At 46.1% G+C, this 14617-nt stretch overlaps 4 protein-coding genes across 9 annotated transcripts; 3 read left to right on the forward strand and 1 right to left on the reverse strand.

Annotated features, from left to right (window-relative positions):
- The first annotated feature begins 76 nt into the window (after positions 1-76).
- btr02 (bloodthirsty-related gene family, member 2) lies at positions 77-4054 on the forward strand. Its single transcript, XM_011604040.2, has 8 exons — positions 77-223; positions 1011-1283; positions 1357-1434; positions 1501-1749; positions 1826-1973; positions 2045-2071; positions 2144-3321; positions 3927-4054. Exons 2-7 carry the CDS (start codon positions 1014-1016, stop codon positions 2686-2688), a joined length of 1317 nt encoding a protein of 438 aa, XP_011602342.2. The 5' UTR covers positions 77-223; positions 1011-1013; the 3' UTR covers positions 2689-3321; positions 3927-4054.
- Positions 3944-4981, forward strand: cldnk (claudin k). The gene has a single exon (XM_003964700.3). It carries the CDS (start codon positions 4088-4090, stop codon positions 4733-4735), a length of 648 nt encoding a protein of 215 aa, XP_003964749.1. The 5' UTR covers positions 3944-4087; the 3' UTR covers positions 4736-4981.
- Positions 4982-6388: 1407 nt separating this feature from the next.
- Positions 6389-13083, forward strand: hgs (hepatocyte growth factor-regulated tyrosine kinase substrate). Of its 5 annotated transcripts, none has more exons than XM_029836323.1 (20): positions 6389-6591; positions 7362-7446; positions 7581-7656; positions 7740-7832; positions 8119-8242; positions 8338-8390; positions 8514-8582; positions 8716-8840; positions 9103-9187; positions 9612-9710; positions 9925-10020; positions 10113-10151; positions 10227-10391; positions 10491-10701; positions 10782-10954; positions 11030-11170; positions 11293-11476; positions 11546-11682; positions 11755-11937; positions 12012-13083. In XM_029836323.1, exons 1-20 carry the CDS (start codon positions 6555-6557, stop codon positions 12126-12128), a joined length of 2292 nt encoding a protein of 763 aa, XP_029692183.1. In that variant the 5' UTR covers positions 6389-6554; the 3' UTR covers positions 12129-13083. The 5 variants fall into 5 exon arrangements, with proteins under 5 accessions (XP_029692183.1, XP_029692182.1, XP_003964777.2 ...); XM_029836322.1 differs by having other exon boundaries at positions 6390-6591; positions 9076-9187; XM_003964728.3 differs by having other exon boundaries at positions 6390-6591; positions 10488-10701.
- A 99-nt stretch (positions 13084-13182) lies between these two features.
- Positions 13183-14613, reverse strand: LOC101075363 (methyltransferase-like 26 B). Of its 2 annotated transcripts, XM_029836324.1 has the most exons (8): positions 14469-14601; positions 14373-14382; positions 14108-14310; positions 13824-13986; positions 13687-13746; positions 13546-13613; positions 13396-13474; positions 13183-13321 (listed from the first exon to the last, which is right to left on the reverse strand). In XM_029836324.1, the coding sequence occupies exons 3-8, from the start codon at positions 14305-14307 to the stop codon at positions 13274-13276; spliced, it is 618 nt and encodes a 205-aa protein (XP_029692184.1). In that variant the 5' UTR covers positions 14308-14310; positions 14373-14382; positions 14469-14601; the 3' UTR covers positions 13183-13273. The 2 variants fall into 2 exon arrangements, with proteins under 2 accessions (XP_029692184.1, XP_029692185.1); XM_029836325.1 differs by having other exon boundaries at positions 13854-13986; positions 14373-14613.
- Between the last annotated feature and the right edge of the window lie 4 nt (positions 14614-14617).

Here is a 14617-nt window from a genome sequence, read left to right on the forward strand (position 1 = left end):
TCAAACATTTCCTGTTGTGTTGAAGTTCAGCTCAGATAACATTCAGGGTGGAGCCTCACGTGTAAATACCAGTGACTCAAGCTCTGCCCATTTCTTGGACAACCCACACCTTAGTGCACCTGTGCTGCGATCCCTAGTGTCGGTTAGCTTGTCGTATCATATACTATTGCCTAAAACCGTGAAAGGCAGCAGTGTGGACCGGCGACAGCGTTGATCCAGACAGGTGAGACTCCACATTGTTCTAAAAAGAATCTGTGTTTCCTCTTACATTGAACAGAGCACGCTTATTCAACAGTCAGAGCCGTGGATCATTGATGAATGTGTTACGTAATCTGAGTGTTTCCCAGGTCAGAGTACAGATGAATCAAGGCAGAGCCCGCAAATCCCATTAAAAACAATCTGGATTTCAGAAGCTGATTGTTGTGATTTCTGCATTATAGTTACCCGATGATGCAAAAAATGATTTGGCTGCTACCCGTTTGACTACATTCTTTACTACACATCCTACACTTGATAGTTTCTGTACACAAAGAACATCTGAATACAAAGAACATGTTGGGTAACTGAGTATCTGACCACTGAGTGTGCATCATCTGCAGGCCAGGCTTTATTATGGGCTGTTGTTATGTGGGCTGAATTTGTATTTCAGTGTAGTTAAAAACATTGTAATGAATGTCATTCAATGTTATGAAAAGAATGCTGTTTTACTCAAGAGTATGATGTCACCGAGAGTGCTGCATGGCTGAGAAAAAAATAATTGCTGCTTTTGTAGCTGCAGGTACATAATTGATTAAAGACGAAATATATTATTCATTTTCATCATTTCAGTTTCAAATGTTCTTCGGTGTCGTGAATCAATGCGTAGGATATAAACCAATAAAACAAATGTGTTGCCATTTCGCATGCAGTATAAACACATCTTGGTTTGTTGGACGTTTTAAAAGTCTCCATGAGTTCCAAAACAAGACTCAAATAAAGAGTACAAAGTGAAATGAGCATTTTGTTTTCAGAGTATGGCCTCTACGCTAAGCCTGCTGGATGAGAAGCACTTCCTGTGCTCTCTGTGTAAGGACATCTTCACCAACCCGGCGACCATACCTTGTGGACACAGCTATTGTCTGTCCTGTCTCTGCCGCTACTGGACACGACACCAGTCCAAGTACTGCCCCAACTGCAAGAGAGTGTTTCCAGACAAGCCGGACCTCTGCGTCAACCATATCCTAGCAGACGTCTCCAATAAATACAGGAACACGCGACCGCAGAAGCCACCAGATGATGAAACGGTCCGTCCCTGCATTTGTCTGTGGGCCACATCACCAGAAAATCAATTATATTGTATATTTCATGTTGTCGCAGATTATAGACATCGAACAAATGATCCAGGAACGGCTGCAGAAGATTGAGCGGTTAAAACATTCCCTCGAGCTCCAAAAGGTGCGATGAACATCTTTAAAAACTTTGCATATCCTTAAATAACGATGCCCGGTGCTGTCCAATCAGATCTCGTACCTCAAGGAGGTGCGAGAGAGCCAGAAAGTTTTCTCCGCCCTCGTCCATGCGATGGAGAAGAGTCACAAGGCCGTTGTTGCGGCGATTGAAGAGAGACAGAAAGAGGAGGAGAGAAGGATGAAAACGCTGGTGGAAGAACTGGAACACGAGGTCCAGGAGCTGCGGACGGGGACCGCTGATCCGGGTCCCGAGATTCTCGTCACCATCGATCGAAGCGAAGACACGAAGGAAGTCGCTGTGGTGAGGTCGTTAATCTGCCGCGGACCAGTCCGGCAGCGGCGGTGGTAGTGATTTATACTGGTCTCCTGTCTTGCAGCACATGACTCCCCCTCTGTGCATCACCCAGATGAAAGACTGGACCAAGGTTGCCCTGGAAACCGACCCATGTGTCGGGGTCACCAGGCGAACGCTATCAGGCGTATGGGAAAAGATCAAGATGGAAGTCAACAGACTCTCCAAATCTGGTGGGTAAAACAACATTTACCATTTATTCATCCAGCATCAATGACGTTAATGTCTTTTTATTTCCTGGCAGAGCTCAAGAGACTAGAGAAATACACAGGTGAGACTTTTTTACCTCGCAATGAATGAACTCACGTGGATCAAGGATGATTTTGTCAACCTCTCTTCCCAGTTGACGTTAACCTGAGTGCAAAGACGGCCCACCCCTTCCTGTTTGTCTCAGATGACAGGAAGGAGGTGAGACACACAGACAAGCTCCGGGAGGTTCCAGACAACCCGAAGCGCTTCGACCGTGTTGCCAACGTGCTGGCCAAAGAAAGCTTCAGCGGTGGGAGGTGCTACTGGGAGGTGGAGGTCGGGGAGAAGGTCGAGTGGAACTTGGGTGTGGTCAGACAGGCTATAAACAGAAAGGGGAAGTTCACGGTCTGCCCCGCTAATGGATTCTGGACTTTGAGCCTCAGGACGGGGGGCCAGTACATCGCCAACACCTCTCCTGCCACCCCGTTAGCTGTGGAGCCCCGACCAAAGAAGGTGGGCATATTCCTGGACCACACAGAGGGACGGGTGTCCTTCTACTGCGCAGAATCGGGAGTTCATATCTACACCTTCACGGACACGTTTACCGACAGGCTGGTTCCATTTTTCAGTCCAGGCCGCCTGCACGGTGGCAGAAACGCAGCACCACTAGTCATCTGTTCAAGCTTCTGTAGCATCTAAATATTCTATTTTATATCAAGACAGCTCGCCGTGTTTACTTCTTTGTTACTAATGTAATTTCATTCCAAATCGTTGAGACATTTTCCCTGTCAGGACAATGAGCGACAGGCCGACTATGTGCACTCAAGCAACTTCAGTTAAAGCCAAGAACAGATTGAAAAGGCGGGAGAAGGGTGAAAGAGAAGAGCTCTCATAAATGAACGAGCGAGTCAACGTTGGGCAAAAAGAGCATGAAAAGCCTGGGTGAGCTGGATGGACACAAGGGTCCACTGGGCCTGGACAGACGCTGAGGAGCATCGGGAGGGAGGGCGCAGGGAAACAGCAGGCCATTGTGTTCGCACACCAGGCACTGGGAGATACTCAAACACATTCACTCATTCACACACCGACACAAGGGGCCACGCTCCTGCCCACTGCAGCACAGCCCGGCGTCTCGGAGGGAAGACCCGTCTTCAGTCACGGCCCCCGGTTGAGGAAGCTGATCCGCTCCCTACTCCTCGGTTCGCCTTACCGGCTCACCTGCTCTCAGGCCTTCCAGTGGACTCATCCTTGGTAACTCCAGCTGATCCAGACCCAGAACAGCCACGGCACTGAGCTGAGGATCCAGGAAAGAGCTGTGATTTCCTGATCAAGGTAAGTATAGTAAAAGATCTAGATGTCAGATTCAGATCCGTTGCTCTTGTAGTGTACCGGCAGGCGTGTAAAGTGTTAACAATAATCACTTGCAAATTAACATTGTGTATACAGGTTGGGGCCTCTTTCACCTTTGGGGAACTTTTAATTGGCGTCCACAGAGGTCCCGTTGGAAGATTTGCAGGATTTTTTGTATCCATCAAGACATTTTCGGTTTTTGACGTGGGGAGGCTAAATTGGGGATAGCTGTGCTAAATGGATGCCACAGACCCTCTGGCCCACTCTATGGGCCTACATGAAAGATGCTTGTGTTCCGGCTCGCCTCATGTTTTTCTGAGATAATCCACTCCCTGGGCACGGCGCAGCTCGACACCTACGGCCGTGTCAAAGGCTGCTATTCTCTCTGCGTTCTGGTTGGAATTCTGTAAACATGGGCCTCTTAGTCTGCTACCAAATATTTATGTTAACTATACGCTCCAGTTGTCTCCTCCGGAACAGGGATGCTCAGTGTAAAGAAATGAACAAGCTGTAAATGTTTGTAATGCATCTTTTCTTCAGAACTCATCTCAAACTGATCTGTTTTTTTCTTTATGTGTTTGTTTAAGTCAGGGATCAACTGTCCACCACAAGCTGAACTCCGGAACGCCGCCTGACCAAAGACTGACGGCCCATTTTTGAGAAGACACTCTTTTTCCAGTGAAGCTCTTTGTGGGATCTGCTACAAACAAAAAAACAAACAAACTCCGTCTCATTAAAAGCTGTCACCATGGCGACTACAGGCATGCAGTTGCTGGGTCTGATCATGTCCATTGTGGGCTGGGTGTGTGGGGCAGTAGTCTGCGCCATCCCCCTGTGGCGAGTCACCGCTTTCATCGGAAACAACATCGTTACGGCTCAGATCATCTGGGAAGGCCTCTGGATGAACTGCATCGTGCAGAGCACCGGTCAGATCCAGTGTAAAGTGTACGACAGCATGCTGGCTCTGCCCAGCGACATGCAGGCTGCCCGGGGCCTCACCGTGCTCTCCATCTTGATGTGCGGTATGGCTTTGGCCCTCGGGGTCCTCGGAGTCAAGTGCACTAAATGCATCGGCGTCAACAGCGTCAAGGCCCGTCTCGCCCGCATCTCTGGGGCCCTTTTTGCCATCGCTGGGTTCCTCTACCTCGTGCCCGTGTGCTGGACAGCCCACTCCATCATTAGGGATTTCTATGATCCACATGTGGCGGCCCCGCACAAGCGAGAGCTTGGCCCTGCCCTCTACATCGGTTGGGGGGCGTCGGCCCTGCTCCTCATCGGGGGCTCTCTCCTCTATGCCGGGTCGAGTCCCCCTGGCTTGACAGGTTCTCCCACCTTTAGCAGTGGAGAAAGTAGTCCTCGTAGAGCACCCGCCTCACAGGTCAAAGGTTATGTCTAGGCGCTGAATAATCCCAGAACCCCCCCCCCCCCCACACACACACAAAAAAATGCGACAACCCCAATCCCCGTGATTTGACTTTGCTTCTTGTAATTATTTTATATTTAATGTTATTCTGTTTGCCTTTTTCTTTGAAATGATGCAGGAAGCTCAAATTGAACTCCTTTAATACCAGATATCCTAAAATAACCTCTCTCTCTCTTTCTCCGTCAGTGTAAAATACAATAAAGTGTCTTCTAAATCCTCCTCTGGGCATCCATAGTGTCTGTGTTTGTGACAATTGTGCATGACTTTATTTGGAGCACCATATCATGGCGGGGGCTTCAATGTCCTCCTGTCATCACACCCAGTTCAAGGGCAAAAGTAATCATTCAATAACCTTCACAGACTAAAAATTGTAACGGGCCTTGAATTAGCTCTGCTGGTAGCACTGATCTGAGTGTGGGTGGTCACGCGCAGTGATGTCACATGCCCCTTTAAAAGCATCTTTATTCATCAGGCATTGTTCAGGTCATTCAGCTCTTTTCCTACTTTGCTTTGAGTGTGTGTGTGTGTGTGTGTGTGTGTGTGTGGGGGGGGGGGGGGCTTTAATAAGGCTTTAATATTTAATAGTTCATTCATTCTTTCCAGCCTGTATTTCCAAAACAACACACGCTGCCTTTTTGGCTGTAGCACAGCTGTAATCTGATGATTAGAAATTTGTGACCAACAGAATACTGATCACCACAGTGGCGCTCATTACAGCACCACGGCAACAATGTTTGCCAGTGTCTGAAGTGCCAGGTAGTGACTCATGCATGACCTAAGACTAATGCTGCTATTCTACTGTATGGGATGGTGAAAACAAGGCGAAGACTGAGACAAAGTGAGCTATTTATATGAAAATTAACCATTGTGGCATCTTAAAGGCGACAGCTAAAGTGACAATGAATCCATTGCACAGATAACGTTTGAAGATTCATTATTGTATTCCACAGTAAGACATCTGCGGGGTCACGATTCAATACATTTTTGCTCTATAAAATGTAACATTAATTAGCATGGTTAAAGATTTATTAATATTGATGTATTCAATTTAATATCCATTACAATATACCAGAAAGGTTCATTTGCACATATAGCACAATTATAGTTCAACTTTATTTCAATATTGGCTAAAATTGTAACAATTTCAATGTTTAATTTCAAATATTTCAAATCAAACTTTCTTCTTTATTAACTCGAAGTTTTCTGCTGCAGCGAAATGTATGTTGTTATTCTATAAAAGCTTCTAACTCTATAAAAGTGAAAGCCCGACAGGTCGAGGCCCAACAGCATCCTCTAGTGGTGCAAAGAGAATTGCGGTTGGGACGCAGAAAAGCGGAGAACATGACGATCAAAACCTTTCTGATCTTGTCAGGATCGAGACAAAGGGGCTGATCACAAACCACCTTCAAAACTGTACTTCTGGTACTTCCGGTATCACCTAAGCTCGAGTCTAAGCTTCTTGCCCAACCTGAGAGTTGTAAATATAACAATAACAAAAAAAACAAAAAACGAATTGGGCCCTCTTATTGCGTTCTGATGGCCACACCGCTATCCAACTACCTTGATTCTCTAATCTTTCAATTATCTTCCAATTCTCTGATTTATTCGCGATGAGCCGCCAGGTGTCGCCTCCACGGCGGAAGTGTGAAGAAGGAAGCGCCGTACAGCTGTGCTCCGTGGCTAACGCAGAAGCTAACAGGCTAACAGGCTACCAGGCTACCAGCAGCGGAAAATACCTCGATTCCTGACTACACGGGACTTCTCGACAGACACTCAAGGCTTTCTGTCCAACATGGGGAAAGGTGGCGGTACATTTGACCGGCTTCTCGGTACGGTGATCCAGTGTTTGTTCAGTTTAATGGGGTATTAGCCAAGTATGAGTCAAAGTACGATGTTTCTCTGCGTATTGTTTTGACAGACGTGGGGCTGTGGCTCTCGGGCCATATCGCTAATTTTGTTTGATTCCGTCAACATTTTTACCATTGTAAGGCCTGGATTGGATCACTAGATTGGCAACGTGACCACGAACCAGACCAGAGCTTTATATGGCCTTTGGTAGGGTTATCGTGTCACGAAAGCCACCTCATCTTACATTGTCTTGGCGTTACACTCTTGTTATTCGCTATGCTAAGTTGCCTTGATGTTAACGTCGGCATTAAATCATCCCGAGGAAGAAACTGAGAATAACAAGCATTATTATGTACATTTAAAACGAATACGTCGTCCAACAAAGGAATTACATGACAATTATTATTCAGGAGAATAGATCCTTAACCTAAATTGGTGTTTGAAGTTTAAAAAGATCACACCAGTTTTATTAGCTGCTATGGGTAGAATTAGGCTAGCTAAGCTAAACATCATGTGTTTACGTAGGACACCGTCCATAGGCTTGATTATATATGTGATACATGCATATATATACATATGTAGCTTAATATGCGTCACAACGAAATGGACTCCATCAAATACAGCTGACACAGTGATCGTGATATGCGATGTTATCCATCTTATCACAAAGAAAAGCAGCTCTGGGAATTCTGGACATTAAACCTAAACATGAAATGATAAAATCTGGGTTAAGATTGAGTCATCTGTGCAGATAAGGCCACCAGCCAGCTGCTGCTGGAAACCGACTGGGAGTCCATTCTGCAAATCTGTGATCTAATTCGTCAAGGAGATGCTCAGTGAGTAATTCAGTCGTCTTTAGTCTAATTCTCTTGGCATGTGAACCACAATATTGATGCCTTTTTAAAGATGTTGAGCTGTTTTAGTGGGTACTTTGACTTTTGTTCTCATCCATATATATTTGTTCCTGCAGAGCCAAGTATGCGGTTGGGGCCATTAAGAAAAAGCTGAATGACAAAAATCCCCATGTTGCTCTATATGCACTTGAGGTAAATCAATTAATCTGTCAATTAATACCTCATTTGTTTTTGCTGAGATGTCCACCGGCTAATTATGTGACGTCATTCTGTAGGTGCTCGAGTCAGTGGTGAAAAACTGTGGCCAAACAGTCCACGATGAGGTGGCCTGTAAACAAACTATGGAGGAATTGAAGGATTTACTTAAGGTGGTCTTTGTTTGAATATGCCCTCTATAACCTCAGAAATCAGCTCTTTTGGAATTACCTCAACCCTTCTGTTTCATTCTTCTGTTGTGGTGACATGATATATTGTATAAAAGAAGTTGATTTAAAACCTCAACCCTCCTGCGATCGTTCAGCCTGGCTTAGATGATATAGATCTTTTTTGGGGCAGGTCATGTGACATAAACATGGAAACATGTTTCCTATTCCCTGGTGACATCATAGCCTTGTGACAGAAGAGTGTCCTTTTCTCATGTGGTTTTACTTTCAGAAACAGACGGAAGCAAATGTCAGGAATAAGATCCTGTATCTGATTCAAGCCTGGGCGCATGCATTCCGCAATGAGCCCAAATATAAAGTGGTCCAAGACACCTATCAGATCATGAAAGTGGAAGGTAAGTGGAATAAATAAGCTTTCCTTGACAGCCATTAAAATGAAGGCGGCTTTAATGGTTAACTCCCATACTAAATGTTTGTTTTCTTCTCTCAGGTCATTCTTTCCCAGAGTTTAAGGAGAGTGATGCCATGTTTGCTGCTGAAAGAGTGAGTTAATACATTTGTCTCAATCCACTGAGGCACTACATGGAAATAGAGTCATGTCATGCAGCAAAATTGCTGGAACTTTGATTTTTGTGTGTATAATCTCATGTGTTTTTCTTTACCCAGGCCCCAGACTGGGTTGATGCAGAGGAGTGTCACCGGTGCAGGGTCCAGTTTGGAGTTATGACAAGAAAGGTAGGTGTGGCTTTCTTGAAAGTAGGACGCTTAGAGATTTTCTGGCTTCCCTTCCTTTAGTTGCAACAGCGTGACTCAGTTTGTCAGCCCATGCGCTGAAATTGACCTGAATTTGTTCTCTTGCCGTTTTTAGCACCATTGTCGTGCCTGTGGCCAGATTTTCTGTGGAAAATGCTCATCTAAATACTCAACCATCCCAAAGTTTGGCATTGAGAAGGAAGTACGTGTGTGTGAGCCGTGTTTCGAACTGCTGAACAAGTGAGTGTCCGGAGCCAGTCTGATGATTGCTTATGTATATTATGCTTGCTAATTGTGATGCTAGCATGTTAATGCATCATTGTTATTCTGTCTTCATGATCTCTATAAATGTCTTAAAACTGTGACGTGTGCTAACATTTTTCATTTTTGTTCAGGCAGATTTTGTTGTTTCAAGTGCCATGTTCTCCTCTGATTTAAAAGATTGTTTGTCCTCCCTGATCCCTCTCTTCACCAGCCACCCATCCCTCTCTCCTCCCCTTAGGAAAGCTGAGAGTAAAGCCCCCCCTGCAGGTTCTGCTGAGCTTCCTCCTGAGTACTTGACCAGCCCACTGTCCCAACAGTCACAGGTACCTCAGTGGAAACTTGTGATGAGCTTTTGCTGACTCCAAGTATCTCCAACAGATGAATATTTAAAAAAAAAAAAAAAAAAGAATAAAGGAAATGTACAGAAAGTTTTCTGACCTCCTTGGATTGACCTTTCACACATTTGGGTCACGTTTCCACTTTGCTCCATCTTTCCAATTCAAATTTGCTGTTGAGCACTCCAGCCAGACAACACTTCGAGTGTCCTCAGTGCAGCTCCATATTTAGAGGCAGTGTGGGACACGTGACCACCCTGTGGGCTGGCCTCGATACAAAGAACCAGCTACCGAGTTTATGTCTCAACGCCTTGAACTGTCAGACATGCCAGAAACAGGAACTTCCAAACGTAGTCACAACCAACCCCAAGGTCTCGTGTCTGCATCTTGATTTTGCCTGTTCCGTCACCAGATGCCACCCAAGAGAGACGAGGCCGCGCTGCAGGAGGAGGAGGAGCTGCAGCTCGCCATTGCTCTTTCCCAAAGTGAAGCTGAGGAGAAGGAGCGGATGGTGAGTCTCACAGCTGAAACTTTCCGCCACACTTTAGGATTTACTGCCTGCTGTTGGAACGACAGATTACACACCTCGTTGTCAGTAGAAAGTATGTTTAAACTTGGTTCTGAAATCCTAAAACGCTACATAATCCTCCTATTTTCTGTTTGCACTATTCTCTGCTGCTACCCTGCATATTCTGCATTGCTCTTTTTTTAAATCTCTATCACAGAGGCAGAAGAACTCTTACTCAGTGTATCCAAAAACTGATCCCACCCCAGTGACTTCCTCCGCCCCACCAGTCAGTACCCTCTACACACCCCCTGTGGTACGATGCTGAATTATTTACGCCTCCACATCATAACCACGATTCCATGATAGGCCTAACGAATGACAGAAGTATCTTTTTATCCCCTCCAGAACTCCTCCGCTCCATCGGCTGAAGATATAGACCCTGAGGTACCGGTCCCCGTAGTCTTCATCAGTGTCGTGGTGTACAGATGTGAAGCTTACCGATGATGTCACATTTTCCAGCTGGCCCGCTACCTGAACAGAACTTACTGGGAGAAGAAACAAGAAGAGGCCCGGAAGAGTCCAACGCCTTCGGCGCCCGCTCCCGTGCCACTGGCTGAACCCCCCCCGGCCGTCAGCCAGCCTGTTGAGAGCCATGTCCCTGCCCAGCCAGTCAACATAGTGGAGGTATGAAGAAGTGTGCAGCAAGCAGATGTTTGATCGCGTGTTGCGGATGTTTTCGACCCAGATGTTTCAGTCTCCGTTCTTGCTCTGCGCTTTCAGCAGCAGTATCAGAATGGGGAGTCCGAGGAGAACCACGAGCAGTTTCTAAAAGCTCTGCAGAATGCCGTCACCACTTTTCTCAACCGCATGAAGAGCAACCACATGCGTGGACGCAGCATCACCAATGACAGCGCTGTGCTCTCGCTCTTCCAGTCCATCAACAACATGCACCCTCAGTTGTTGGATATCCTCAACCAGCTTGATGAAAAGCGACGTTAGTGTTGGTCTACTTATGCATCTGTATAGTATCCTGGGACCACTCTCTGACCAGTATATCTCTTTTGTCATCACCAGTGTACTACGAAGGGCTACAAGACAAGCTAGCTCAGGTGCGTGATGCTCGGGCTGCTCTCAACGCTCTTCGAGATGAACACCGAGAGAAACTGCGTCGTGCCGCAGAGGAAGCGGAGCGACAGAGGCAGATTCAGCTCGCACAAAAACTGGAGATCATGAGGCAAAAGAAGCAGGTGACGAAGGAGGCTCTCCCCTGAATAAATCGGGTGTTGAGAAACATTTTTTTCACGGGTGTGTTTTGACTGCAGGAGTATCTGGAGATGCAAAGACAGTTGGCCATCCAGCGCCTCCAGGAGCAGGAGAAGGAGAGGCAGATGCGTCTGGAGCAGCAGAAGCACACGATCCAGATGAGAGCCCAAATGCCTGCTTTCTCCCTGCCCTATGCCCAGGTACAATCACTAATTCACATCGTATAAAATGATCCAACAGCATAGAAGGTTATGTTGGTAAATCTAAATCGGGGTTTACTAGCTTTTACAGATTACATCTGACTGGCTGTATGTTAACACAGATGCAGTCTTTGCCACCCAATGTGGCAGGAGGGGTGGTGTACCAACCTGGTCCTCCACCCAGTTACCCAGGCACCTTCAGTCCAGCAGGTTCTGTGGAGGGTTCGCCTATGCACAACATCTACATGGGCCAGCCTGGGCAGACGGCTACACCGCAGTACCAAGCTATGCCTGGAGCTGCCACAGGTGAGGAGTACATAAATGTTTAGCTTCAATGCATTATTTGTTTGACGTTATTCTGCCATCTTTCTCCAGATCCAAATATGGTCAATGCGTACATGTATCAGACGGCAGGCAACAATGGACAGGCTGCTCCTCCTCCTGCTCAGGGTCCTCCCAATGCTAGTCCATCATACTCCAACTACCAACCCACACCCTCGCAGGGTTATCAGGTCTGATTTGACAGCACAATATTTTGACCAGTTTATTGACAGTATATGTAAAGACAAATTTCCTTTTGACAGAACGTGGTCTCGCAGGCCCAGTCAATGCCCCCAATGTCCCAGGCTGTCCCTACTAATGGCATGGGCTACATGGGCTACCAACCATACAGCATGCAGAATATGATTTCAGCATTGCCAGGACAGGACCCTAATATGCCCCCCCAACAGCCCTACATGCCAGGCCAGCAGCCCATATACCAACAGGTCAGTCTGCCTATTTGATTATAAGCCTCATTAAACAAGCTAAATTTGGGTTCAATTGCGCTTGTGTTTACAAGGTGGCTCCCCCTGGCGGCCCACAGCAGCAACAGCAGCAGCTGCCGCCCCAGCAACAGCAGCAGGCTCCCCAGGCTGTGCTCGGCAGCACAGAGGCTCAGCTCATCTCCTTTGACTGAAAGCAGCCACCCTGGCATGTCTGACACACTACACTTCTCTCCTCTGTATCCCTGGACTTTGATGACCCCCTCTGGAAACGTTTCCCACGCCTCGTCCCTCCTTCGCTGTGATGTGGCAATGTAAAAATATTGTGATGATGTTGCAGAACTGCTGTATTTGCTCCCTCCTGGGTGGGAGAATGATGCAAGGCAGACCCCTGTTGTGCCCACCGCCCCAGCTCATATGTATGTAGTTTTTCCCTTATTAAATGAACAACAGGCTCAGAAACAGCTGTGGTATTAGTGTTAAATGAGTAACAAAATAATAATTGAGGAGAAAAGTAAAATGGGACATGACCATCCTCTGCCCTCATATTTTTATAAACAAGAATTTGCATGTTAAATTTTAATTATTTTCCATGAATTGCAAGGAATTATTGCAGCCTGTCATTTGTACGTGGAGTTTTGAGATTGGGGGGAATAAAAAAGTTATAATCGGTAAGAAAGTACGAAGCGCTGAACATGCCTCCCTCAGATTATGTTAATATAACCAGCACTACCCTATCCTGGCTTGGTATTTATGTTTTGGATCATCAACTGTGCAGGGATCACTGTGGGATTACTAGAATATTAACTGGGTAGTAGAACTTAGCGATTGAAAACACAGACTAAACCAACGAAATAATGGTTCTCAAACCTTAAGTTACCACCACTGACACTAATGAAACAATAGGACGTCAGTGGAAATATAAGTGCAGACTGCCTCCAGCCATGTGTGTAACAATTGTAACCAATGACGGTTAGTAAGGGATTTTTAAAAAAGGATAGAAGGACTTTAAAGTGCTGCATGATGCATCGCACAACCAGTGATCTGTTTCCACCTCTGAGCTTCTTTAGTCCATCATACTGATCTGACTTTACTCCATTATACTCATCTCTTTTGAGAGCTATATTTAATAAACATTTCTTCATATTGCCCAGTGGTTTCATCTATTTATTTTCATAACAGCATTTGAAGAGGTATTCATCACACTCGCAGCATCTGTGTATTCTAACTTTATTGTACAAGTTTAAAGACAATAACGTACAGTTGGAGTATAAGATTCAAGTACATTTAAAATCCAGAGTAACAAAGTGCTTTTCTGCTCATTGTAGTCGACTTAACTTCAGGTTTTTCTAAAGATGAGGCATTTGAAGAAGTCTTCCATCTCAATCTGAAAATGAAAAAGTAGACATGAAAGCCACATTTGGACGACAACGTTGCTCCAAACTCCGGTATTTGACTCACAATCCGCTCCAGACGCAGCCCATTGGTGTAGGCCAGCTGTCTGAGGACATCCATGTCAGGAAGACCCCACTCTGGATTTCTGGAATAGCATAAAATCATAATCAGTTCCACGTTATAGTGCATTATTCCTGAAAGGAGCTAAATGCTTACAACTTCCGTAGCTCTGAATCCAGTTTTTCATTGCATGCCGGTGTAATGGTGCCGTTGATAGCGAACACCTGGAACACGTGTAGTGCTGTTAAACTGCTGTTCCCCCCCGTTTTATTGAATGATTAATAATCAAACTTATACCCCGTATGTTAGCAACAGGCCGTTTTGCTTGAGGACCTGGCCCGCTCCAGTAAAGACACCCTTAAAGAGTTCAGAATAAAAAGAACTGGGTATTTGATCATCGACAAATAGGTGTGTTTTTCTTTTATATGGTGAACCTGTGCTGTTTTGAAGGAGCAGTACTGCACCAGGTTAATGGCAGCGATGATGTCACAGGATCCCCGGGACACCCCTGCCCATTGCTCCCACGGCTGACCGGCATCCAGCTGCACCGGCTGCAGCACCGTCTTCAGCCGGGTCGCAGCGATGTACGCCTTGATGCTGCAAGCAAACATGCAAAACGCTGCCTGACTTCTACACAGCCACTTCAGTCATGGAGCCAGTCGTTGCGCTGCTGTAAGCAGGTCAGCAGTTCACGAGACTTGTTCTGTAGGTCACTAACCTGTCCAGACACTCCTGTGTGATGTCCGAAGGCTGCCAGGTAACAAAAGGCATCTTCTGGGCAAAACGTATAACGTGCTGCCCAGTTCCAGAGCCCAACTCAAGTGCAAACAGTTGCCTGTGGGACTGGTTCTCCAGGACATCTTCCAGCACACAGCACAGGCTCTCCCAGTTCCTCTCTGCCTGGGGGGACAGCAGCATGTCCTGGAGGACATAACCGGGTGGTCGCATCAACCTGTCATCACTTATTCAAATTTACTTCTTACCTTGTTTTTCCTGCTTGTTTCCAGAGTTCAGAAGATAAAAAGCATGTTTTGGATTCTGATCGTGACTAGAACAACAGATGGGTGGAGGTGATTAACCTGTTAAGAGGATTCCCTCCGTGCTCCTCCCAAGAACCTCGATACGACCCTTTTCAGACAGCATATTCATAACTTACAAATAAAATGTCGTGACGGCAAATGGGTCAGTGTCCGACATTGCATCTGATACGATTAGAATAGTGACACAG

This window comes from Takifugu rubripes, chromosome 5, assembly GCF_901000725.2.
Source record: "Takifugu rubripes chromosome 5, fTakRub1.2, whole genome shotgun sequence".
Taxonomy (NCBI): domain Eukaryota; kingdom Metazoa; phylum Chordata; class Actinopteri; order Tetraodontiformes; family Tetraodontidae; genus Takifugu; species Takifugu rubripes.

Coding starts and splice junctions, on each gene's coding strand:
- btr02 (XM_011604040.2), top strand. CDS start 1,014: ATGGCCTCTACGCTAAGCCTGCTGGATGAGAAGCACTTCCTGTGCTCT. Junction 1,284..1,356: donor AGCCACCAGATGATGAAACG/GTCCGTCCCTGC, acceptor ATGTTGTCGCAG/ATTATAGACATCGAACAAAT. Junction 2,072..2,143: donor GAGACTAGAGAAATACACAG/GTGAGACTTTTT, acceptor CTCTCTTCCCAG/TTGACGTTAACCTGAGTGCA.
- cldnk (XM_003964700.3), top strand. CDS start 4,088: ATGGCGACTACAGGCATGCAGTTGCTGGGTCTGATCATGTCCATTGTG.
- hgs (XM_011604041.2), top strand. CDS start 6,555: ATGGGGAAAGGTGGCGGTACATTTGACCGGCTTCTCG. Junction 8,243..8,337: donor TCAGATCATGAAAGTGGAAG/GTAAGTGGAATA, acceptor TTCTTCTCTCAG/GTCATTCTTTCCCAGAGTTT. Junction 10,702..10,781: donor CCAGCTTGATGAAAAGCGAC/GTTAGTGTTGGT, acceptor TGTCATCACCAG/TGTACTACGAAGGGCTACAA.
- LOC101075363 (XM_029836324.1), bottom strand. CDS start 14,307: ATGCTGCTGTCCCCCCAGGCAGAGAGGAACTGGGAGAGCCTGTGCTGT. Junction 13,747..13,823: donor GCTCCTTCAAAACAGCACAG/GTTCACCATATA, acceptor GAACTCTTTAAG/GGTGTCTTTACTGGAGCGGG. Junction 13,322..13,395: donor GGCTGCGTCTGGAGCGGATT/GTGAGTCAAATA, acceptor TTTCATTTTCAG/ATTGAGATGGAAGACTTCTT.